The 24983-nt window shown below is 42.4% G+C and overlaps 1 protein-coding gene across 10 annotated transcripts in view; it reads right to left on the bottom strand.

Moving 5' to 3' along the window:
* Positions 1-24983, bottom strand: part of SPEF2 (sperm flagellar 2) — a 146420-nt gene that overhangs the window by 25030 nt on the left and 96407 nt on the right. For 3 of the 10 annotated variants that reach the window (XM_039542949.1, XM_039542950.1, XM_039542947.1), the window contains 5 exons: positions 16018-17207; positions 15682-15905; positions 15388-15596; positions 15167-15290; positions 14635-15043 (listed from right to left, as the gene is read on the bottom strand). The exons of 4 other annotated variants lie outside the window; for them this stretch is intronic. In XM_039542949.1, coding sequence (XP_039398883.1) covers positions 14668-15043; positions 15167-15290; positions 15388-15596; positions 15682-15905; positions 16018-17207 — 2123 coding nt within the window. In that variant the 3' untranslated portion in view covers positions 14635-14667. Of the gene's footprint in view, positions 1-8632; positions 8751-14634; positions 15044-15166; positions 15291-15387; positions 15597-15681; positions 15906-16017; positions 17208-24983 lie in introns of those variants that run through there. 3 more of the 10 variants (XM_039542948.1, XM_039542951.1, XM_039542956.1) reach the window with 3 other exon arrangements.

Genomic DNA, 24983 nt, shown 5'->3' with positions numbered 1-24983 from the left:
GTAAGCTTTTCATAGAATCATAGAATATCAGGATTGGAAGGGATGTCAGGAGGTCATCTAGTCCAACCCCCTGCTCAAAGCAGGACCAATCCCCAACTAAATAAAAAAATAAAGGCTGACCTGAGCCCTCCTCACCTACAAGGAGAAGGCAAGGGAGGGGAGCATTTAAAGGGATGGTGCCTGCTCTAGTTAGGCCTTCAGCTGCGCTCCCCTTTAACCTTGTGCATTGTTAGCGGGACACATGGGGCTGATTCCTCCAGTGCAATTTATGAACGCCCAATTTTTAAACGTCCAAAGACACATTCTACCACCATTCTGCACTTGCTCAGCCTATAGTTGAACTGCGCCTTACTACTGTCCAGGCTTCATGAGCCATGGGAGCAAGGGGGAAGCTGGGTCCCCAAGGATAATTTTTGGCATTTCAACATCCCCAACGGTAATTTTCTGGTCTGGGAAGTAAGTCCCTTCTTGCAGCTGCTCGAACAGCCCGGAGTTCCTAAAGATGTGAGCATCAGGCACCTTTCCTGGCCATCCCACGTTGATGTTGGTGAAATGTCCATTGTGATCCACCAGTGCTTACAGCACCATTGAGAAGTACCCCTTGTGGTTTACGTACTGGTTGGCAAGGTGGTCCAGTGCCAAAATAGGGATATGCATTCCATATATCATCCCACTACAGTTAGGTAACCTCATTGCAGCAAAGCCATCCACTATGACCTGCACATTTCCCAGAGTCACTACCCTTGATAACTGAACGTCAGTGATTGCACTGGCTACTTGGATCACAGCAGTTCCCACAGTAGATTTGCCCATTCCAAGTTGATTCCGGACTGACCGGTAGCAGTCAGGCATTGCAAGCTTCCACAGGGCTATTGCCACTCACTTCTCAACTGTCAGGGCAGCTCTCATCTTGGTATTCCTGTGCTTCAGGGCGGGGGAAAGCAACTCAAAAAGTTCAAGGAAAGTGGCCTTACACATGTGAAAGTTTCACAGCCACTGTGAATCATTCCATATCTGCAGCACTATCCAGTCCCACCAGTCTGTGCTTGTTTGCCGGGCCGAGAATCAGTGTTCCACTGTATAAACCAGCCCCACTGCTGCCATGATGTCCCAATTGCCACAGCTCGTGCTTTCAGGAACGTCTTTGTCCATGTCCTCCTCACAATCGTCCTTGTGCTGGCATCTCTTAGCCAAGTTCTACACATACTGCAGGATAATGCGCAAGGTGTTTACAATGCTCACAACAGCAGCGGTGAGCTGAGCTGGCTCCATGCTTGCCATGCTAGGGCGCCTGCATGGGTAACCGAGGAAAAAAGGTGTGAAACGATTGTCTGCCGTTGCTTTCGCAGAGGAAGGGAAGGGAGACTGAAGACATGTACTCAAAACCACCCACGACAATGTTTTTGCCACATCAGGCATTGGGAGCTTAACCCAGAATTCCAATGGGCAGTGGAGACTGAGGGAACTGTGGGATAGCTACCCACAGTGCACCGCTCTGTGAGTCAATGCTAGCAGGTATTGAGGATGCACTCCGCCGACTTAATGCGCTTAGTGGGGACGTACACAATCTATTGTATAAAATTGATTTCTAAAGATCGACTTCTATTAAATCGACCTAATTTCATAGTGTAGACATACCCTTAGCTACAGCCTGGACTTCTTGTGTTTGTTTGTTTGTTTTAAAAACCACGCACATAATTATATAGATTTTCTAGTTCTGACTTTATTCACTGCAGGCAATTCTTTATTCTTTATGAAGGCAGTTTATAAAGAAAAATTTCAGTGGCAATGGGCACTAAGAATCTGTTTGACTATTACATAGCATAACTAGTGTGTTTTAGGAACTGATTCTCTCTCTATGCCCCTTCCTCCTTTCAGGCTGTGACTCCCCACTACTGCGGGGCTTTTTGTGATGAGTGTTCTGAGCTTGATGAGTCAACCTGAGCCTGCTGAGTCATACCTGACCCTGACTGTTCTGAGCTTGATAAACCCATTTAAGGTAATTCACTGTAAGTCCTAAGGGTCCAGCCAATTCACAAGCAAGAACCTAATAGGTGACCCAATGCAGGTATATAGGCTTCTAATGAAAGCAGCCACTCTAGTCTGTTCAACGTCACTACCTTCTCAGGGATAATCCCAGCAGTTTGGTAATTCTGAGAACCTGCTCCTGCTCAAGCCATGGCTGGCTGGCTGTCCTGACAATTTGAGCAGACTTCTCCTTACATGCGTGGCTCCAGTGCCTGAGATGGAAACCCCCTGGGATGTTCAGCACTGAGATGATGAAGTTAGTCCAGAGCCTTCAGGATCAACTTGCCCAGCTGCAACTGAAGAATGCCTTTGTCTGCTCACAAATCCCAGCAGCTCTAGTAGTGCTGGCTATGGTCCCTCTGGAAAGGCCCACTTCTGGAAAGGTTTGAAGGGAACTGCCAGACATTTTGTGATTTTGTTAACCAATGCTGCCTTTTGTTCTTGATGTGTCCCATCACGTATCCTGATGACCAGACAAAGGTGGGCTTATCATCAATTTATTGACCGATGAAGCCCTTAACTGGTGCTTGCCACTTCTGGAATAGGTTAGCCTGATCCTTACTAATTTCAGTGAGTTCATCCACACCTTTTTGTTGACATTTGACTATGTGAATTGCACTTGTACTACTAAAGCCGCTGAAACTGCTGAAGTTTCTCTGACAAGGCCATTGGCCATACTGGCACATGCTGCTTACTTTTGGCATATGGTTGCTGATACAGGGTGGAACCAGGCAGCCCAGATCTACCACTTCTGCCTCATTCTAAATTCATATATTGAATTGTATATCTGGACTGCCAGCCATTTGTCCAAGCAATGCCAAGAAGAGGACACACCCACATGCCCAGTTTATCTCTGCTCCATTCTGGCCATCCCCAGAGGCTGTTCCAGGACCAGAGCCTATGCAGATGAGAATGAGGCAAAGGTACTTCACAGATCAGGAAAAGGAGTATTGGTGGCAGAATAGACTTTGTATACACTGTGGTGTACAAGGCCATTTCACTACTGAATGTCCCTTTAAATCCAGATCCTATCCCTGGGAAACGACTGTGTCCAGCCCCATTAGAGGGTTTGCAGCTGGACATAACCATGGGGTCAAGTCCTTCACATGTAGCCCCTCTTCTGCCATCATGTATCTCATGTGCACTGTTGTTGTAGCTTTGTTGGTCCCATGATATTAGAGAGACAAGGTGGGTGAGGTGATATCTTTTATTGGACCAACTGCTATTGGTGAGATAGATCAGCTTTCACGCTTACCTGAAGAAAAGCTCTGTGTAAGCTCAGAAGCTCGTCTCTCTCACCAACAGAAGTTGGTCCAATAAAAGATATTACCTCACCCATCTTGTCTTTCTAACATGTATCTTGGCAGCCACAAATTGTTACCTTCCATACCTGCTGGTCTTGCTTTGCCTCTGCATCCCAACTATACTTTAGGTGAACTGCATCCAACTCCGAGCTTGTGGATTCTGATGTCTAGTAATTTTATGGACGTGGAGTTTGCTAAAGCTAACCAACTTGCAGTGCGGAAAAACCTCACTCCAGACCTAATGGAATTGACTGACGGTAGCATGCCGTCCTCAAGTCCAGTCACACATGAAACTGTGCCCCTCCAGGTTGAAATCCAAGACCATCAGGAAACTTTGCAGTTTAATTTAATCAATTCACCACACTTCTTGACCATGTTCAGCATTCCCTGAACCATGGTCCTGACATCTCTTGGAAGGTGCAAGAAATGATTTGAGTCAAGCTACTGCTGCTGACAACTGACACAGACCCTATGACTACCCCATCAACCTCCAGCCAGGGGCCAGAATTCCATTTGGATGGATTTATTTCCTATTGGAACCAGAACTCAGGGCCTTATAAGAATATGTTGTCAAGAATCTTGCACAGAATTTAATTTGTCTGTCCATGTCTCCTGCTGGAGCTCTGATTCTGTTTGTTAAAAAAAAAAAGGGTGGCTCCTTGCATCTTTGCATAGGCTATCATGTGTTGAACAAAATCACTATTAAAAACAAGTATCCCTTTCCTTTGTTCAACAGGTTGTTGGAAAGGGTAGGTTCTCACAAGTTATTTACCAGGCTTAATCTTCGCAGTGCTTACAATCTAGTCTGCATTTGGAAGGGTGACAAACCAAACTGAGTTTCTCACCTCAGCCATATTTCCAAATGTTGTCAATGACATTTTCAGAGATGTTCTAATCTAGACCAGTTCATGGTGATCTACCTGGATGACTATGAGGAAGTGGGATTTTTTTGGTAATATTTCTATAAGTCCTATGTGTGCCTCAGTTTCTTCCTGTACTTTGCATTGCCACCCAGGGGGGGAAAGGGTTAACACTCCTCCTGGAACAATGCAGAAGATATGAGGTGTGTGTGTCACCTTGTTGTCTGGGTGAAATGAATGGGTTGTTAAGGAATTGGCTGAAACCAACCCAGATCAACAGAGGATCCAGCAGTACAATGGAAGCCCCAAAGACTGAACAATCTATACTCAACAGTGGGAAGTTCCTTCAGGTGCAGTTGGAAACTCAGCAAGACCATGCCTGGAGAAGAAAGGACTGAGTGATGACCATCGGGGATAAAGGGTTGGCTTCTAGAAGAGGTTTGCTGCTCTCACCTGGAACTGGAATAGAGAAACAGGGACACAGATGGAAACCATCACAGCTTGGCTGGCATTTACACTGGCTTGGTCAGAATGGACTATGGCTTAACTTTTGCCTCTGTGCGCTATCCCAAAGACTATTCAGTTTCTGTATAACGAGTGACTAAAACTTATCTTCTTTTGAAAAGGCTGCTTGCTGTTGCTGTAAATACTAAGGGTATTGATCTCTGAAGGGGTACAAGATAAGGCTCCTGTAGGAGTCTGCCTTGACAGGATCCACTGTAGGGAGCCATGGAGAGAGACACGGTTTGCTGGTGATGGAAGGCACAGTCTTGGAGTCTTGAAGACCCTGGCCTGCCCCTGTGGAACCATGTCGGTACTTGGCGCCTGGTCCCTACTGGGATCACTTCCCAAGGGACTGGTAACCGGCTGACTATACACTAGACCCTGTGGATCCATGACAATGACATCCTCATCTTCTCAGAAAATCAAGCCCCACACAACCAACATGTCTGCCTGGTACTTGAGTTTCTACAAGCAAATGGCCTGTGCAGGATACCTGAGACGTTACACCCACCTTTCTGTGAACTTCTTAACTATGTCATTTTCCTCAGCAAGACAGGTATGGACCTCAGGAGTATCCACAATCATGGATTGGGTAGCCCAAGAAATGTCTGTGATGTCCAGTATTTCCTGGGATTTGCCAATTTTTATTGGTGATTCATCCAGGGGTTTTCAAAGGTGGTGACCCTGATTACTTGGCTGCTCTAGAAGAATACTATATTTGCTAGTACACAAGAAGCCCAGGCCACCTTTGATCAATAACATCAGCACCCACCTTGGTACATCTGGACCCAGCAAAACCCTTTGTTGTTGAAGCAGATGCCTCCAATTATGTGACTACAGTAGTATGGTCACAGCGACATGGGCCCCAGGGTATGCTTCATCCTTGTGCATTTTAATCCTGGAAACTGATGCACATGGAGCAAAACCATGAAATCTGTGACAAAGAACTGCTGGCCATCGAGGCTGCTGTTGAAGAATGGTGCCATCACCTGGAAGGTGAATGTTTCCCAGTCCAGGCATACGTGGATACTTGTGAACTGCAAGAGCTCTCAATCAATACCAGATTCATTGGTCCCTTTTTTCAGGTTTGACTTCATCCTGACTTATCCCTCAGATGCCAAGAATGGTTGTCTTGTAAGAGTAAGCACAAAGACAAAGGAAATGGGACACAGTCTTGAAACCATGCCATTTTGCCCATGTGGCAGTGAACAACACCCCTTGCCATCTCTCGTGAAGTCCCTCCTACCCCTTGATCCACTTGCAGCTAAACTTATGTTGACTGAAATGGACCTAGCTCCTGACTCAAAATTCTTGGTCAAGAACAAGATTCTCTTGGTTAAAGACCAGATTTATATCGCTCATGGTCAACCACTTCTAGCAATACTCTGGCTATGTCATGATTTGTGTTCAGTCACTGGAAAATGTTGAGGTTGGTGTCTCAAAATTTTGGTTGTTAAAGCTTCATTTATTTATTGAATTGTACATCAACTTCTGTGATATATGCACTTGAATGAAGACTTCCATTGCCAATCCTCTGGACACTTTGACTCCACTGTGAACTCTGTCTCAACCTTTGGCATCCATCTACAAGGACTTTATCATTGAACTTCCAAATACCCAGTGCCACATAACTGTGCTAGTCATTGTCAATCTATTTACAAAAATGTTTCATTTCATGCTGTGCCTTCAAATTCCCACAGTGGAAGTAACAGAATGACTGCTTTTCAACCATGTCTTCAAACTCCATGGTTTATTGTCCAACATTACATCTGATTGAAGATCACAGTTCATTTCACATTTCCAGCTAGAGTTGTTCAAGCTCCTGGATGTGGATCTATTGGTCTCCTCAGCTTATCACTGCTAGACGTATGGACAGATGGAACACAAAAACCAAATTCTTGACCTATACCTCCACTGCTTAATCAATTACCATCAGAATGACTGGGTTTGACTCCTCCCTTTTGCCAAATTTGTGTATAACATTTCTGATCAGAGATTAACCCACCAGAGTCCTTTTTATATCAGTTATGGTTTCCACTCCCAGTTCCATCTGTCTATGCCACAAGTCTCCCATGTACCCACAGCCTCCAAACTAGTGGAACACCTGCACTGCATCCAGGAAGAGTTGAAAGCCCACCTAAAACCGACCAAACAGGATTTCAAATGGTACGCCACTCTCCATTGGCAGGGAACCCGTTACATCACAGATGGAGATAAAGTATGGCTCTCCAGGCTGACTTTGTCTCTACCTGACCTTCATGAAAGCTGGATTACCAATATGTTGGCCCATCCAACAGATCAGTCTCTGTAGCCTTCAAACTCCAACTGCCGAAGATGATGAAAATGCATCCAGTATTCCACGTCTCAAGAACTCCTTTTCCAGATGAGTTCAGCCTCCACCAGCATCTATCATGGTCCAGGGACACGAGGAGTACCTGTTTAAGCAGATCTTGGACTCCAGAGTTCTCTGCGGAAGCTTATGTACCTTGTTGATTGGGAGGGTTATGATCCAGCTGATCATTTGTGGAGGCTGGCTGTCAATGTACATACACCTGCCCTACTTAGAGAATTCCATCAGTCACACCCAGAAAAACCTTTTCGGGTGTTAGGGGGGTGAACTGTAATGAGTGTTCAGAGTCAGAGGATGAGTCATCTCTGAGCCTGATGAGTCATCCCTGAATCTGAGTGTTCTGAACCTGATAGGTCATTGGAGGTAAGTCCCTGCAAGTCCTGGGGGTTCAGCCAATCCACAAGCAAGGGTCTAACCAGGTGACCCCCAAGTAGATATATTGGCTCCTAGTGAAAGCAGCCACTCCAGTTTGCTCAACATTACTACCTTGTTGGGGATACTCCCATCTCCCTGGTAGTTCTGACAGATTACTCCTGCTCCAGCCAAAGCCTGTGCCTGCTCTTGCTCCAGCCTGTGCCAGCTCCTGCTTCAGCCTGTGCCAGCTCCTGCTTCAACCACAGCATACTGCTCAGTTGCCCTGACAGTTTTCAGTATCTACCTGATCATGGGAATCAGCACGTCTGACAGCCTGTGTGCTGGGCTTTAATCTTGAAAACAGGTGAGCAATGCACTACATAAGTTCTAATGCACAGAGGTAGCCTGGGGCCAGTAGGAAGTCGCGCATGCATGTGTATGCATGCGTGCATGTGTGTCTTGGTAAGGAAGAAATAGGCTGTGGCAAGTATGAAGTCTGTTGGCAGAGGCCAAGGTAAGAGAGGAAATCCAGAACTTGAACCCCTAAATGGCCCATCATGAATTTCAACACCAAAGGTGATTCCAATAGACCGGGGAACAGAGAAGAAATATTTGCAGGATAACAGACAAAGGTGCTCTGATATCACCTCTGGAATAAATTTGGATATATATTATGAGAAAAAAACACCTTATAAAATTAGCATTTGGTGGACCATTTGCTAACATACATAGAATCCCAGTTTGTGGATTTCATAATTTGAAGTTATTACCCACCAAAAAAATAAACTTTGATGGAAAAACTCAAGGTTACAAGAGTCACATGATCAAAAGGAAGCTTTATAAGTTTGGTAAGACCTACACCATTATCTGTGGCATGAAGTGCTCCTTAATGGGAAGCTTCATATGCTGCATGTTCTTAATAAATCTAAAAACCAGGTACTCTACCCCAGATTTACTGTTACTGGTTTGTGGGTGGGTGCAGGGGAGAGGGAAGCAAAGTCCCTTAGAAAAGTAGTAGGCAGACCAGACTAAGATAATATAGTATATTTTTATATATTTTAATCAATTAAAATCTAGAACTTCCTACTGATTTATCATGAACATTTGGAATATCAGAATTCTTATTTTCAGGTTGTTGGTTTTTCTTTTCTCTTCCAGCATGGCCATGATTTGGGTTGTTTTAAGTAATTTTAAATAATCCATTATCAACTTTTTCCTAACCTTCATTTATGCCATTTCCCTCTTTTGGCTGTAGTCACTCCTGCTCTGGACATCTGCTGTCTGTTTTCCCTTACATCACATCATGGCTTAGTTTACTTATCTCTCCCATATCTCCTGCTCACAGGGTCTCTGTGAAGTAAGATGTACAGGACCCTAATTGGCTCCACGTTCCTAAAAACCTAATTGCCTCTTGCCTATCTGCAACAACGTCCCAAGATGTAGCTAACCCCTAGTTTCACCTTTTGTAAAGCTACATGGAGTTATGTAACACCCCTTCATGAATAGTACTAGAATGTGATTGCGAGACAAGGAAATTCAAGAAATTGAATTAAGAAGTATTGGAGATACAAACTGGGATGAAAAGGGAATCAGAGTAGAGAACATTAATCACGATTAATAGCACTATGACTGGCTGCTGAGATGTGGGTGCATGTGGTCCCTATGTAAGCAGGGCTATGTAATCACATTGTTCACTTAGGCTAAAGCCCCATCTCTTCTGATGATTTCAGAACTGACTCTCCAAGCCAGCCTAAGGCCTGGTCTACACTGGGGGGGGGGGGGGGTCGAACTAAGGTACGCAACTTCAGCTACGCGAATAGTGTAGCTGAAGTCAAACTACCTTAGTTCGAACTACTTACCCGTCCTCACGGCGCGGGATCGAAGTCTGCGGCTCCCCCGTCAACTCCGCCACCGCCGTTCGCGGTGGTGGAGTTCCGGAGTCGACAGGAGCGCGTTTGGAGTTCGATATATCGCGTCTAGATGAGACGCGATATATCGAACTCCGAGAAGTCGATTGCTACCCGCCGACCCGGTGGGTAGTATGGACGTACCCTAAGTCTTTCAGTATCTCCACATGTAGCATGGCCTATTTCCTCACCCCCCAAATGGTGTCATTAGGAGAGAGATCAGCAGGGAGACAGGGAGAGGCTAATATCAAGAGCAGGAAAATAAGATTCAAAAAAAGATTTTAAAACATAGTTTACGTTTTTCAGATAGCTTTTTCCAATTTTAATGTATTTCCTTGTTTACTCGGTGAATGATGAAACTACTTCTGAGTGTAAGATTATATTTTAAAAAACAAAAACGATTTAATTATTTTTCTTCATTTAATTTTGAGATAATATTTGCACAGAATCACCTTATAACCATTTCTGAGTATGCTTCATGTTGGAACAGCACCATTTCTTTAGTATTCTGCAGCAATCCACCTAAAGAAATGTACCCAGTATTGCTAATCCCCAGCATTAAAAAATCATGACCCAGCTGCCCCCCCCACCAAAATCATGAGATTGACTTAAAAATAAGGAGATTAAAAAAACTGTAAATTTCAGGTTTGGGGGGGTTGGTTTGTTTTCAGGTGCTTGAGCCTTTTGCAGTCAGATTTTCAGGCTTTCCTTCACAACCAGGAGGGCTTGAAACTTCCTTTAAAATAAAAATTAAATTAACACTGAGAATCTAACAACTCCAGGAGCTGGTGCTTAAGAAACACCAAATGTCATGAAACTCATGATAAAATTGTGAGAACTGGCAACCCTATGTACCAAATAATGCACCTAGCACAACACATACCATTCCATGTTTTGTTCCTTAATAATAGGATTAGTAATGCTTAGCCAATTGAACGATATGGTTGTTTGAAAATCATATCTTAGAAAAGATGTATATTTTATAAAGGTATTCTACCATCTTCTGGTGCATGATTGCTGACCTCTTGTTCTGACCCCTATTAATGAGCTGTACTTGATCAGCCCATCATCCATTAGAGTAAACATGCATTCAAAGGCTGTATATCTATTACACAATTGTGTTTATTATATTATTGAATCTGATACCTGCTTAGATCTAAAGTATTTTGTGTGTATACTACACATATACATCTGAGATACCTTCTGCAGTTTTGCATTTGAAGTACCTTATATCCAGAGTACACTGCTGATCTTCTTGATTTAGAAGTGAGTGACATCTTGAAATTCTCTTTTACCACAAAGTTGTTTCACTTTCTTAAGACCTATCTGGGTCTTAGTCCCCAGGAAAGTTTTGATGACCATGAATATCATAAGTAATCTCACTCCATTTTTCTTCTAATACAAATTGGATGAGAGTAGAAACTCAATTTTCTGGAATCTGTTTCTGATATTGGTTGTCTTTCCCCTTGACTGGAACTGAACTTTTAGCAGAAAGTTCTAAAGGAATGAATTCTGTGACTTCTTTGAGTGTCCATCTGACAGAGGCAATCAACAATCAGATAGGTATAAATGGCTCCAATTTGGCTCTTGTGACGTTTTTGACATGAATTGTGACCGTATATATTATTTTTGCAACTAAGGTCCTATAGTTGCACCAAATATTGTACAAAGGTTGTCGAATGAGGTGTCTATGACAAGGTTATGATTTGCTGATTATGATTATGCTGTCTGTATGTGTGTATCATTTTTGTATTTGAAGTTATAAATATTGGCTATGTACTTGTATCTCAATGTGTTTGATTCTAAGAAGCCTCAGTGAAGCATTTGGTCAGCTTCTTAAGAAAGGACTATTCTCAGTAAGTGCCCAATCAAGAAACGCTTAACTGATTACAGGTCTCTGGAATAACAGAGACCTGGTAGGATAACTCACATGACTGGAGTACTGTCATGGATGGATATAAACTGTTCAGGAAGGACAGGCAGGGCAGAAAAGGTGGAGGAGTTGCATTGTATGTAAGAGAGCAGTATGACTGCTCAGAGCTCCAATATGAAACTGCAGAAAAACCTGAGAGTCGCTGGATTAAGTTTAGAAGTGTGACCAACAAGGGGATGTTGTAGTGGTAGTCTGCTATAGACCACCAAACCAGGGGGATGAGGTGGACGAGGCTTTCTTCTGACAACTAACAGAAGTTACTAGATCACAGGCCCTGGTTCTCATGTGGGACTTCAATCACCCCGATATCTGCTGGGAGAGCAATACAGCGGTGCACAGACAATCCAGGAAGTTTTTGGAAAGTGTAGGGGACAATTTCCTGGTCCAAGTGCAGGAGGAACCAACTAGGGGCAGAGCTCTTCTTGACCTGCTGCTCACAAACAGGGAAGACTTAGTAGGGGAAGCAAAAGTGGATGGGAACCTGGGAGGCAGTGACCATGAGATGGTCGAGTTCAGGATCCTGACACAGGGAAGAAAGGAGAGCAGCAGAATATGTACCCTGAACTTCAGCAAAGCAGACTTTGACTCCCTCAGGGAACTGATGGGCAGGATCCCCTGGGAGAATAACATGAGGGGGAAAGGAGTCCAGGAGAGCTGGCTGTATTTTAAAAAAAAATCCTTATTGAGGTTGCAGGAACAAACCATCCCGATGTATAGAAAGAATAATAAATGTGGTGAGGCCTCATCTGGAGTACTGTGTCTAGTTTTGAGCCCCACACTACAAGAAGGATGTGGAGAAATTGGAAAGAGTCCAACGGAGGGCAACAAAAATGATTAGGGGGCTGGAGCACATGATTTATGAGGAGAGGCTGAGGAAACTGGGATTGTTTAGTCTGCAGAAGAGAAGAATGAGGGGGGATTTGATAGCTGCTTTCAACTACCTGAAAGGGGGTTCCAAAGAGGATGGATCTAGACTGTTCTCAGTGGTGGCAGATGACAGAACAAGGAGTAATGGTCTCAAGTTGCAGTGGGGGAGGTTTAGGTTGGATATTAGGAAAAACTTTTTCACTAGGAGGGTGATGAAGCACTCGAATGGGTTACCTAGGGAAGTGGTGGAATCTCCTTCCTTAGAGGTTTTTTAAGGTCAGGCTTGACAAAGCCCTGGCTTGGATGATTTAGTTGGGGATTGATCCTGCTTTGAGCAGGAGGTTGGACTAGATGACCTCCTAGCAGGAGGTCCCTTCCAACCCTGATATTCTATGATTCTATGACAATGGACTTTGGGAGATGTCAATCTACATCTGAGTTTTCCTGGGAACGTTCAAACTAACACACACAATGGCGTCGGCTTGCAAAAAACGGAGTCATGCATGGACATGTGATTTGCCCATGTGACTACAAACTCCATCTTGTTTACTGTGACTTTGCACAGAAGAACAAAGGGGCTTCTGCCCACAAGAGAAAGAATATAAAAGGCCCTGGAAACCCCTCCATTTTGTCTTCAATCCTGCTTCTTACCACTGGAGGAACTTTGCTACACTGAAGCTCTGAACAAAGGACTGAATGACCCATCCAAGCTGTGGATTTCCTCCAGAGACTTGATTTGTGGCTGCAGTTTATTCCATCACTGCTACAAGCCTGAACCAAGAACTTTGCCATTGTTGTATGTAATTGATTCAATTTAACCCAATTTTAGTTCTCATCTATATTTCTTTCTTTTTATAAATAAACCTTTAGTTTTTAGATTCTAAAGGACAGGTAATAGCGTGATTTGTGGGTAAGATCTGATTTTTATATTGACCTGGGTCTGGAACTTGGTCCTTTGGGATTGGGAGAAATCTTTTTCTTTTACTGGGGTATTGGTTTTCATAACCAGTCATCCCTATAAGGAGTGGTGCTGGTGGTGATACTGGCGTGTCTAAGGGAATTGCTTATGTGACATATGGCTAGCCAGTGAGGTAAAACCGAAGTCCTCTCTGGCATGTTTGGTGTGCCTTAATAATAAAGAAAACCCAGCCTTGGGCTGTAACTGCCCTGCTCTAAGCAATTTGTCCTGAATTGATATTCTCAGTTATGTCTCGCCAGTGGCTGCATCATTACAGCTCTCTAGAAAAGTATTTTGCAGGGTTTGACAAATGTTAAACCTAAATGAGATCACAGTAGTTGTCAGCCAAGATAGAACAGAAGAAATAATTATTAATCCAGTTAGGAAAGATGTGGACAGAATCCAAGGAAGAGCAACAAAAATGGTTTAGAAAATGTGACCTGTGAGGAAAGGTTAAAAAAACTGGGCATGTTTAGACATGAGAAAAGAAAACCGAGGGGTGACCTGATAACAGTCTTCAAATATGTTAAGGGCTGTTATAAAGAGGACTGTGTTCCAATGTTCTCCATGTCCACTGGAGGTAGGACAAGAAGTAATGGGCTTAATCTGCAGCAAGGGAGATGTAGGATAGCTATTAGGAAACTTTCTAACTATAAGGGTAGTTAAGATCTGGAATAGGCTCTCAGGAAAGTTCTAGAATCCCTGTCATTTGGAAGTTTTTAAAAAACAGGTTAAACAAATATCTGTCAAGGATGGCTTAGGTTTACTTAATCCCGCCTCAGCGCAGGGGCTGGAATTGATGACCTCTCAAGGTAGCTTCCAGCCCTACATTTTTTTATGATTCTATACCACTTCTAATAAACTGAAAGACAATTTTTGGATGGGGTGTGGCCCAGATTCACAGGATACAGGGGGAAAGCATCATTTGACAGGAATGGTTAGTTAGTACACCTCTACCCCAATATAATGAGACCTGATATAACACGAATTCGGATATAACGCAGTAAAGCAGTGCTCCGGGGGGGGAGGCTGCGCACTCCGGTGGATCAAAGCAAGTTCGATATAATGAGGTTTCACCTATAACGCGGTAAGATTTTTTGGCTCCCGAGGACAGCATTATATCGGGGTAGAGGTATATTTCTCATGTGATTGTTCAAAAAAAGTAAGGGCTTTACCAATGATCTTTCTTAAACAACTATTTCAAGACACTTGTTTAAATCAAGTTTGCGGCTGAGATTACAATCATATTGGATGTAGTGTACTCCAATTCAATCATGGATAATAAATTAAAAGAAACTACAAGACATCATACTGTCCCCCAAATGAGAGGAGCCAGGAGCCACTAATGGCATGAAGTCCTCTAGAGTAGCATTTTTTAAATTATCTTTGGGTTTGGTCCTGGTATTGGTTTTATATCAAGTGTATATGGGCAGATCGGAGAAGCTGTTGGAGATTCAGTAGTGGACATATAATGGCTGCCATCTTCGCAATGCTAAATTTTTGTGAACTTAGTGTAATTTTTGCTTTGGCTAAATTTTCAAGGAATGTTACAAAAATCTCCATGCAATATACAAAAATGAAAACTTGGTATTTTGAACAACTCTAATCACTCCCATAATGACTATCAAAATCAGAGTCTGAGGAGCAATCTGATCTTCCATTAGTTATCATATAGGCAGTCTGTAGTCTTCTATGTCTTTGCCAAGCACTATTCCACAAATGAATAGCCTTCTCTGGGTCAAACTTTTTGATGTCTGGGGAATTCAGCTGAATTATCATGAGATCAGTCACACTTTCAGACATTCCTTTAGAGTGCAGTTGCATCATGGTAAGCTTCATTTGACTGAAGCCACGCTCTGCCTCAGCTGAACTTGCAGGAAGTGTTAGGATCAAATCTACCAGCATCAGGATGTTAGGATACTTGTGAGAGTAATCTGAGTTCACTGAATCCCATGTCAAACTCCGAATGTTCTGAAATCTAAAAAGAATAGCAAAAAATAAATTTAAAAAATGGCCATGTAGATTTTACATACTCTTTAAACACATTGGCTTCAAACATTTTTAGTTTGATGAACTTGCACAATTTCAGTATCTTTATTACCTGTCATATAGCTCTAATTTCAGCATGCTCCATTCAGTGTCAACCTCATCAACTTTTACATTGGCACCTTCCAGTATTGGTTCATAATGCTTAGTTAGGATGGAGACCTCCCTTTCACCAAATTCTGTACCAAAGGTGAAAGAAAACATCTGCATAACTTAAAGAAAAATTAAATAAAGAATTCAGATTTATTCAGATAGCCAGTGCATAGTTTTCCAGACCTTGTTTGATCTTGTCTGGCCAAAGTTTAAAACTTCCAATGGTGGTAGCTCTCAAAACATCTTGGCTGGCATCACAAAAGCAATCATGTAGCCTCCTCACCAGATTACTTAATACTTTGGTTCGTACTGGTAAGATATTTTCATTTCCTACAAGCTGGTGACCATGAAAGTGTGTAACTGCATCAACTAGGCGCTCCTTTGGACCAGATCTGAAAAAATGTAGAATACAAAACAAATATTAATCTTTTCTTACACTTTGAGGCAAAACATCTGGTGTAATGATTAAACACTCACCTTGTTTTATACATTTGGAGTGTTTCCAGTGTCGACTGCATGGTTGCAAATATATCTGCAATGGAAGAGTTACGATCCTGAGTAACACGGGATAGAATGTTGAGAACATTAATGATATCCAGCAAGAAGTGAGAGAACTTGACAACCTCCATTTTCAGAAGAAGCTTTAGAAGGCATTTGGCTTTTTGGTGATTTGAGGCACTTGGGTCTTCTTGCACCTGGAACTCAACAAGAAAAATAATACATGTTAATGAAAATGGTGACAAACAAGTAGCCATGAGCTTGTTTTTTGTTTTTTGTTTTGGTCAAGTTACATACAATTTTTAAAGCACTTACCTTATTCATATGCAGGAGAATTGCAGGGTAACCCTTAAGTAGGATCTGGAGAGCTGTCTGTAGGCGAGAAAGCCATCGAGTGCCTCCAATTCGAGAGGGAATCGCTGGGCGTAGCTTAAGGGTTTCATATGTGGATTTGAGATTGCTCTTATTTAGAGGTGAGTTATGATAAAAGTAATATATATTTTGCAAGAGACCACTTAGAGTGGTGTATAGCTGAATGCTTTTCAGTGCTCCCTTATAAGCCAGTTCAAGTCGATGAGCAAAACAATGCACAGATTGCACACAAGGCTGAATTTCCTTCAGCAGTTTAGCTACCCCATTGTTTTCTCCTACCATGACATCTGCACCATCACTCCCAAACCCAACCAATTTTCTTGACCAGTCTTGACTTGACAGATTGACCTGAAGATTTATTTGCAAAATTTTCACAATGGCATTTTTTATAGTTGAAGCATCAGGCTTGTCAACTGATTGAACCCCAACAATCTGGCAGTGGACTTTTCCTTCAGAGGCAAAGCGTATATATACAACTGCACCTTCTTTGATTGCATTGTCTGCCACTCCATCACTAATAAGTGAGAAGAACTTACATTTTTCGAGTTTCTCTTTCAAGGCCCTACGTTCTACTTCAGCAATATAATGTATAAATGTTCTTGCTGACTTGTCATTTCTAAACATAGAACCAATGTCCACACCTTTCATGTCATCCAGTTTGCACATCCAGTCAAGGTCTGTGAAAGGACGTCCACACTTGGCTATAGCATGGCATGTTCTAAAAATATTTTCTATTCGTCCTAAAGTTACTTTGTTCATGCTCTTTATCATCTGCTCAGTAGAAGCTTGGTCTCCTGTAGCACTGCTGGCAACTTCCATGCAACTAGCCCAGGCATGAGCTTCACTGCTGTGGTGTACATTTATAAATTCAAGCTTAAAGATGTCAGTCCCAGAACAAAAATTATGTATGTTTTCCCCCAAGTTCACATTATGCTTGCGACACAGGGCACAGAACATGATTCCTCTTTTATCATCATACTTTAACCATGGGTATTTCGTTAGCCAGGTTTTCAGAAACTGGCGATTCCCCTTTGCTTGATGTTCAAAACACTGTTTCTCTTTTCCTTCGTCACCGACTTTGCTCTTGTTAGGAGGGATATTCTTGCCTTTAAAATGCTTCAATGCTTTTATGGCTATAATTAAAAAAATCATTATTTGGGGCTTGGTTGTTTGGGGCATACACTCACAAACTTTAAGGCTAGACAGAACTATCATGATCATCTAGGCTGACTCACAGGCCACAGAACCTCACCTACTACTCCTGTAATAGGCCCATAACCTCTGACTAAGTTAATGAAGTCCTCAAATTTTGATTTAAAGACTTAAAATTACAGAGAATCCACCATTTTCCCTAATTCAAACCTGCAAGTGACCCATGCCCCATGCCACAGAGAAAGGTGGGGAAAAACAACCCAAAAACCCAGGGTGTCTGCCAGTCTGATCTGAGGCATAATTCATTCTTGACTCCTAATATCAGAAAGAGTTAGACCCTGAGACCCACCAGCCAGGGAAATAATTCTCTGGGTAACTCAGAGCCTTCTCAATCTAGTGTCCCATCTCTGGTCATTTGAGATATTTGCTAACAGCATTCACAGATGGTCTACTTGCTATTGTAGGCAATTTAATCATACCATCCTCTTCATAAATTTATCAAGCTCAAATCTTGAAATGTTAGATTTTTTGCCTCCTTGAAAGGCTGTTCCAGAATTTTACTCCTCTGATGGCTAGAAACATTTGTCTAATTTCAAGCCTAAACTTATTGATGGCCAGTTTTTATCCATTTGTTCTCGTGCCAACATCTTGTGCCTTAACTTAATAATTCCTCTCCCTTCCTGGTATTTATCCTCTGATGTATTTATAGAGAGCAATCATATCTCCCCATATCCTTCATTTTGTTAGGCTAAATAAGCCACGCTCCTTAAGTTTCCTCTTGTAAGATAGGTACTCCATTCTTCTGTTCATCCCAGTAGCTCTTCTTTGCACCTGTTACAGTTTGAATTCATCTTTCTTAAAAATGGGAGACCAGAATTGCACACACTATTCCAGATGACACCTCACCTGTCCCTTGTATAACGGTAATAAAAATTCACTCTCTCTATTGGAAATACCTTACCTAATGCACCCTAGGATTGCATTAGCCTTTTTCATGGCCACATCACATTGGCAGCTCATAGTCATCCTGTGGTTGACTAATACACCTTTCTCCTCCTCTGTAGCTTCCAATTGATATGTACCCTCCTTAGAGCAGAAATTCTTGCTGTTGACCTGTCAATTTGCACTACTAAATTTAATCTCATTTCTATCACTTCAGTTTTTAAGATTGTCTAAATCTTCTTGTATAATATTCTGGTCCTTCTCCATACTGCCAATACCTCCCAACTTTGTGTCATCCACAGATTTTTATTAGTGCACGTCCATTTTTTGTGCCAAGGTCACTAATGAAAATGTTCAAAAAGACTGGATCCAAGACTGATCCTTGAGGAACTCTACTAGTAACCTTCTTCCAGCCTGACAGTTCAATTTTCAGCATGACCCGTTGTAGTTTCCTCTTTAACCAGTTCCTTACCCACCCTTTGATTCTTGTACTAATCCCCATCTTCTCCAATTTAACTAATACACCCATGCAAGAGAAAGAGGTGGAATAAGCACACCTCTTACTCCCTTTGGGTCTGGACTCCTAAGAATAATATTGTGCTACATGCTTACTTACTTCAACCCAAAGCAGATAGATAGTGCAGAGTTTTGGCTCCACCTATGCTCCTTGCTGGCCGGCAGAAAATTTGCTACTGGTATAGAGTAGTAGAAAATCACTACTACCAGGGAACAAGGAAGAAGAGGAAATGTGATTCATGGGGGTGTCACAACGTCTGTGAGAACTACTCCTGGGATGGTGAAGCTTACACATCGCACATTATGCAAAATCACAATCTAGCCAATGAAGTTTCCTGTTCTAGAAGTTTATTTTCCTCTTGATAGCTATGCATGAGGTGATGACATGCCTGAAATGACTAATATTTCAAGATATATGTTGCAACACATCACCGTTCATGGATGCAGGCTCCTGCATGCAGGTATGGTGGGAACCCCTCAAGCTTGGTTTCCACAGAGGTCATCTTGCACCATCTCTGCAGTACTACCTTTTTGCAGGTCAGCTGCCAGTTCCTCCTCAGGGGGAAATGAAATACTTCTACAATTTATTTATTAAAAAATAGCAACAGAAACCTCAAAATTCATAACAGGAAGGCAGATTACTGGTGGTCTATCACAACACATATTGCTAGAAAATAGCAATTACAAGTAAGCAATTTTCTCTAATCTAAATACATTTCTGGCACATTCCCCACTCTCCAGGGATGTCTCTAAAATAAAAATATAACATCAAAAATTCTCAACAAACTGTTGTGAATATATTTGTATCATCACAAGCTAGACAGATATACACATAATAGAATATCAGACAGGGAGAGTGAGAAAGACTCCATGAATGGGACTGGTCGTGGATCAACACCTCTAAAGCAAAAACAAAAAAGAGAGACTAATAGAGATCCCAAAAAGTAAAATAAAATTACTGAGGCAATGACCGAAACTTTGGACAACCTAGAACAGAAAGTTTCCACAATGCTGATAAGATATACCAAGGGCCAAATTCACTAATGGCATATGCAGGTGCAAGTCCATTGATGTCAGAGGAATTATACCTGCTTAAACCAACAGTAATATAATTTGATTCCTCTCTTAAACCAAAATCTAATAGTTCTTGGTAAATGTGTGCATTGGCAACAGCTCATAATACAAACAGCCTACAGTAACAGGACAGTTACATCTAGTAGAAAATGGCTCATATCTTTGCTGATTCTCTCACCTAGGAAAAACACAAGAAATTTAAATACCTTCTCTGAGAGGGCTCAAACACAGCAACTACCTAGAGAAAGAGCAACTGACTCTAATTTTGATTTTTCTAGATACACATAGTGCTCATAAGGCCTTCATATGGAGGTAACACAAAAGATATGACAGATACCAAATCTGAATTTTTTTTAGGGAGAATGTGTAGGCTTGATCAAGAGCAAAGAAAACAAATCCACCCTTTGTTTCCTTGAGTCTTTCATCCACTCAGATCATAAAGGCACAATGAAAAATGCCAGCTAACAAGTTAGTCTTTTTGTTCAATTTGGTATGACTTCATCTTTTCATATATTTGACACTAATACAGTAGAAGAGAATGCTCTCTCTGTGGTTGTCTGAATAAATCAACTGCTGTTATGGTGTGGCAAGGCTGCAACTCTAAGGTCTTGTCAAAACCTGTTATGTATGAGGTAAATCCACTATGGCAGGAAGCCTCGGATTTCTTTCCATGCAGGAGATTTGCAAAGCAACCATGTGGTCTTTCTGCATGGGTATATTAGTGTCCCAAGTCTTGATCAGGCGGTGCTGCCCCACAAATCTAGCCCATTTTAGCCCTGGTTATAGCAGACTATACCAAACTCTCAATAGGCCATTGGGGGATGTAACTAGAAGCATCTAAGTAAGCATATATTTCCTATCTACTGCCTTAGCAACAGCTAGAATGGAATAAGGATGCCACCACAAAGTGGGTCAGAATAGGTGTGATGGGGTATTCTGTCCCCTTATGGGCAGTAAGGCCTAGGAGTCAGCCCACCCCATCACATGGCATGTCCCTTTAAGATTTTGGGAGGTCTGATATATATAAGGATGGAGGAAATAGATATTGAAAGAGAGGAAGTGGTTCTGAAAAGAAGCAATGTTTGGGAGGAAATCCCGTTACTATTTCTTTCAGGGCCTGGGACAAGGAGCCTTGCAGAATGGGTAAGGCAAGACTCACCTCTCTCTCAGCCAACAGGGACAAGCTTGAGGAAGGAAACCAGCATATATGCTGTCTTCTCCCTCAAAGTAGGGACATACCAGCTGAAGGCTGGCTTGCTTGAACCCTCCAAGCTTGCAGCCTAGTAGGGGAAAAGGGATCAGCTGAAGTAAAAGCAGGCTAAGGCTCTACAGTTAACCTAAATTACAATCCCACTTACAAGGAAAAGAGCTTGGGGACTCCTGTCTTAAGAAGAGATATGAGGGATTGCCTGAACTGCAACTCCAGCTCCAGGCAGACGGCTGCGGGGGACTCCTATCTTAAGGACAGAGCAAGACAAAAACGGGCTTTATGAAGTACAACCCAGCTGCTACCAAAGAGGCTGGGAGTAGCCTTGAGGAAGCACCTCAATAACTGACAGGGGAAAAGCCACATGAGGAGACAGAACTCCAGAGCAGGAATTGGGGAATCTGCAGCCCCTGTGAAAGACAAGGAAAAGGTAGGAGTGGTCTGAAGAAGCAGCAAGGGATTAGAAAGAGCAGTTCTTAGCTGCCTAACATAGGGTCCCTGGGCTGGAACCCAGAGGAGAGGGCAGGCCTGGGTTCTCCTCTCTCCTGCAGCAAGAGAGGAGGTGTAGGCCGTGGGACTGAAAGAGGCAAAAGACAGATGAGTTCCACATGGGGGTCAAAGGCCTAGCATAAAGAACATTGGACTCTGGATTTTTTCCTCATTGGACTTTTCTGTTGCCCTCAGAAGGGGAGTGAACTGAGAGGTGACAAGGGCAGGCTACGGAAGCTGCAGACTGCTACAGCACCAGTATGATGGACAATATTGGGAGCTAGAGCAGAAGAACCCCTGAAGTGCTGTGTCCTGGCACAAGGGGGTGCTCTGTGAGTTTGCTCCATAGCATATTACACCCTATTGTAATGGATTAGTGAAATCCTATTCAAAGAGGAATATGATCTAAGAATTGATCAGTCTCAGTCCCTAGTGTCTTCTAGTGAGGGACTAAGGAACAAGTTCTGTACTCTTACTCACAGTGAGTAGGGGTCTTTTCCACAAGAAGTTCCATTGAAGAAAATGGGACTATTTATTGAATACTTCTGCTGAGTAGTACCATACAACAGCAGCAGAATCGGGTCTTAAAGGAAAACTGGTGACCTAGCTATCCAATTAAAAAACTTGGGAAAGTGAGATCCTGCAGGGCAGAGTCATTACACTTATCTTCCCTTGTGTAAATATATTTGACCTCTGAAGAGTCACTAGTTTCCTCTGTGTCATAATAGCACTCCTCCTTGTCTTCTTCCTCACAGGTGTCCCTTCAGTCCCAAACAGACATCACAGACTGTAGTGCCAGTGGAAGAATTGGCATTAGTAGCACAGGCACTCACAAGGAGCTGTTGAGTACACCATCACAAGGAGTGCCAGTGGTAAGTGTGCTAAGACTAGCACTGGCTGTGTGACAAAGGTTCTGATGGAACAGGGCAAAAGTCTCAACACTAAACACAGACAAAGCTCTGTTTTTTCTCTGCCTTGTCATCGAGACAGTGCTTTGAGGTATCAATATCAGTGCAAAGGTCCATGTTATCATCAAGGTAATTTGTCTGGAAGAGGATATCAAATCATGTAAAGTATCAGAGGGGTAGCCGTGTTAGTCTGGATCTGTAAAAGCAGCAAAGAGTCCTGTGGCACGTTATAGACTAACAGACGTATTGGAGCATGAGCTTTCATGGGTGAATACCCACTTCGTCGGATGCGATCAAATCATGAGATATCCCCTGCTGCTACTTTTTAAGATCCACTGTCTCATGTACCTGTGTAGCACTATTTCAAGCAGGGTCACTGGAAGTCTTGGTTGAGTGCCAGCGAATACACAAAGCTGGTCCCCTCCTGACATGGGCTGAAAAGCACAGTTTAAGGGAATTTCTCACTTCACAAGGAGGAAGTGGGGTGAAGCATGAACAGGATTGGTGCATTGAATCACTCAAGCAGTGCACTGTGTATTCCAAGACAGAAGAATCTGTTGTATAACCCAGTCCATCCTGTGCCACAGAATTGTGCAGTAAAATCTAAGCTTTCATTAAAAAGTTACGTTTCTAGACCTTTTGATTGCCTTAACTCTTTCCATGTAAATACAATTTAAACAGGTATAGTGTGTTTTTCTTGAGTCTTCAAACAGACAGCCTGAAAAATGGCTCTGAGAGCTGTGAACTGCAACATACAAGTCAGTGCTATGCTACTCGGACATCTGGTTGCTGAAACGAGAAACTCTGACTTCAAGTCCTTTCCATTTCGACAGGGCCCAGAAGGCTTTTAAATGTTCTCTAGAATATCTGACATCAGGTGACATGGCTTTGCTGAACCTGCTGAGGTAATTGTGTCTGTCGACAAAGAATTTAATACAATTATAATATGGGCATTTTCTGAAACCACTGGAGTGTCTTCCTTTCTCCATCCTATAAGTGAGGTCAGCAAGACAAAAAGAGAATAAGGCAGCAAGTGTGTTGATGTTCAGATCTAAAGAGTTGAACTGTGGGATGGGAGCAGATGAACACTTGGCATACTGAAATAACTGAAATTTGTGCTGAGGAGATTCATGACTCGATGCTCAAGGTACTGAGTATTCAATGTGTTGAGGCCTAATCTCATTGTGTAATCAGCACCATGAAAGCCAATAAGTCAATGCCTTGCTGAAACACCAGACAATCAGGTGAAACGAGAAAAGGCCAATGCACTAAAGGCACAGAAATCACCTATGCTCTAAATGGAGCAGTAACATAGGAACTAAGTTCCAAAAGGGCCAGTAATGTAATTGGGTACCACTCAAAAAGTAGGAGCCATGCACAGAAATTTTGTTTAGACCAAAACTACTTTTTTAGGCCCCCGACTGTGTATCCCTTACTCAAATCAACTAATGTTTGTTCAATAGTAGTCCCACTGAATTGACTAGTCCCACTAAATTGAGTTCATGAAACTACTTACATGAGCAAGTACTATCCAATGTGAGTACTGGTTGCAGAGTAAGCCTTTAATATTAGAAGCCTGACCAAGGAAAACGATGCAGGAAAAAAATGCTGTACAGCATCACTGCAAAGCAGACCCTTAGCACTGAAGTGCTGACAAAGCCTGGGAAGCTTCTCTGTTGACAGATGTCAGAAAGAAACTCACCTTGGAATTTGGGGTACAGCCTGAGAAACTTTAAAAAAGTGTGCAAGACACCCTGTGTGTGTGCTCCAACATCTCAGAAAACTTGAATGATGAGAATTTGTTTGGAATCACAGACCCAAGAGTACAAAAAGCAGGATATCCACTGTAATAATCTATATGTTTTCCAGTGATACCTTATCTTGTGAAATAAATGGACTGGATTATTTGAAAATTCTATAGTACCTTTTTCTATTGGCTCTAACAAACCTGCATTCTACATTAGAGTGAAACCTGCACAACAGACTATCCTTCATAGCAACATTTTGTCTTAAGATACACTTCTGCTTCACTTTAATAGAAGATCACCTTCTGGAAACAACTGGTCTCTGGCAGTCTGAATGGCTGTTCAGTACAGATTTTGCTGCAATGTTTAACTAGCTGTCAATTTCTACTTATTGAATTAACTTTAATTTTCAGAAGTGAGATTTTAAAACTTTTTAACAGCTTTATTCCAGTTGTATGTAGTTTATTATTTAGCTTTAACAGTAGCTGTAAATTTAGCACAGGGATAATCTCTCATGTGCAGTTCTGCCCATTGATAATTAAATATGAGCATGAACTCATTCAATACAGTAGTTCCTTAGACCACTGGACAACCTCCATCTATCTATCTCCATATCAGAACCTATATCTTCATCTCTTGGTATTTGTGTTAGAAGACAACCTGGTGTAGGCCCAATCCTGAAAATCATTAAGCATGTGTCTGCAGAATCAGGGTCAAACTGGACTCCTCACTAAAGAAGAAGTATGGCCCAGGGGTTGGGGTAGTGGCCAGGGACCTAGGACACCTTGGTTCAATGCAGAGCATGCCACAGACTTCCTGTGTAACCTTGAACAAGTCACTTAAACTCTCTATGCCTCAGTTCCTTGTCTGCAAATG

Source organism: Mauremys reevesii, linkage group 6 (genome assembly GCF_016161935.1).
Source record: "Mauremys reevesii isolate NIE-2019 linkage group 6, ASM1616193v1, whole genome shotgun sequence".
NCBI classification, from domain to species: Eukaryota; Metazoa; Chordata; order Testudines; family Geoemydidae; genus Mauremys; species Mauremys reevesii.
This window is presented reverse-complemented; position numbering and strand designations above follow the sequence as displayed.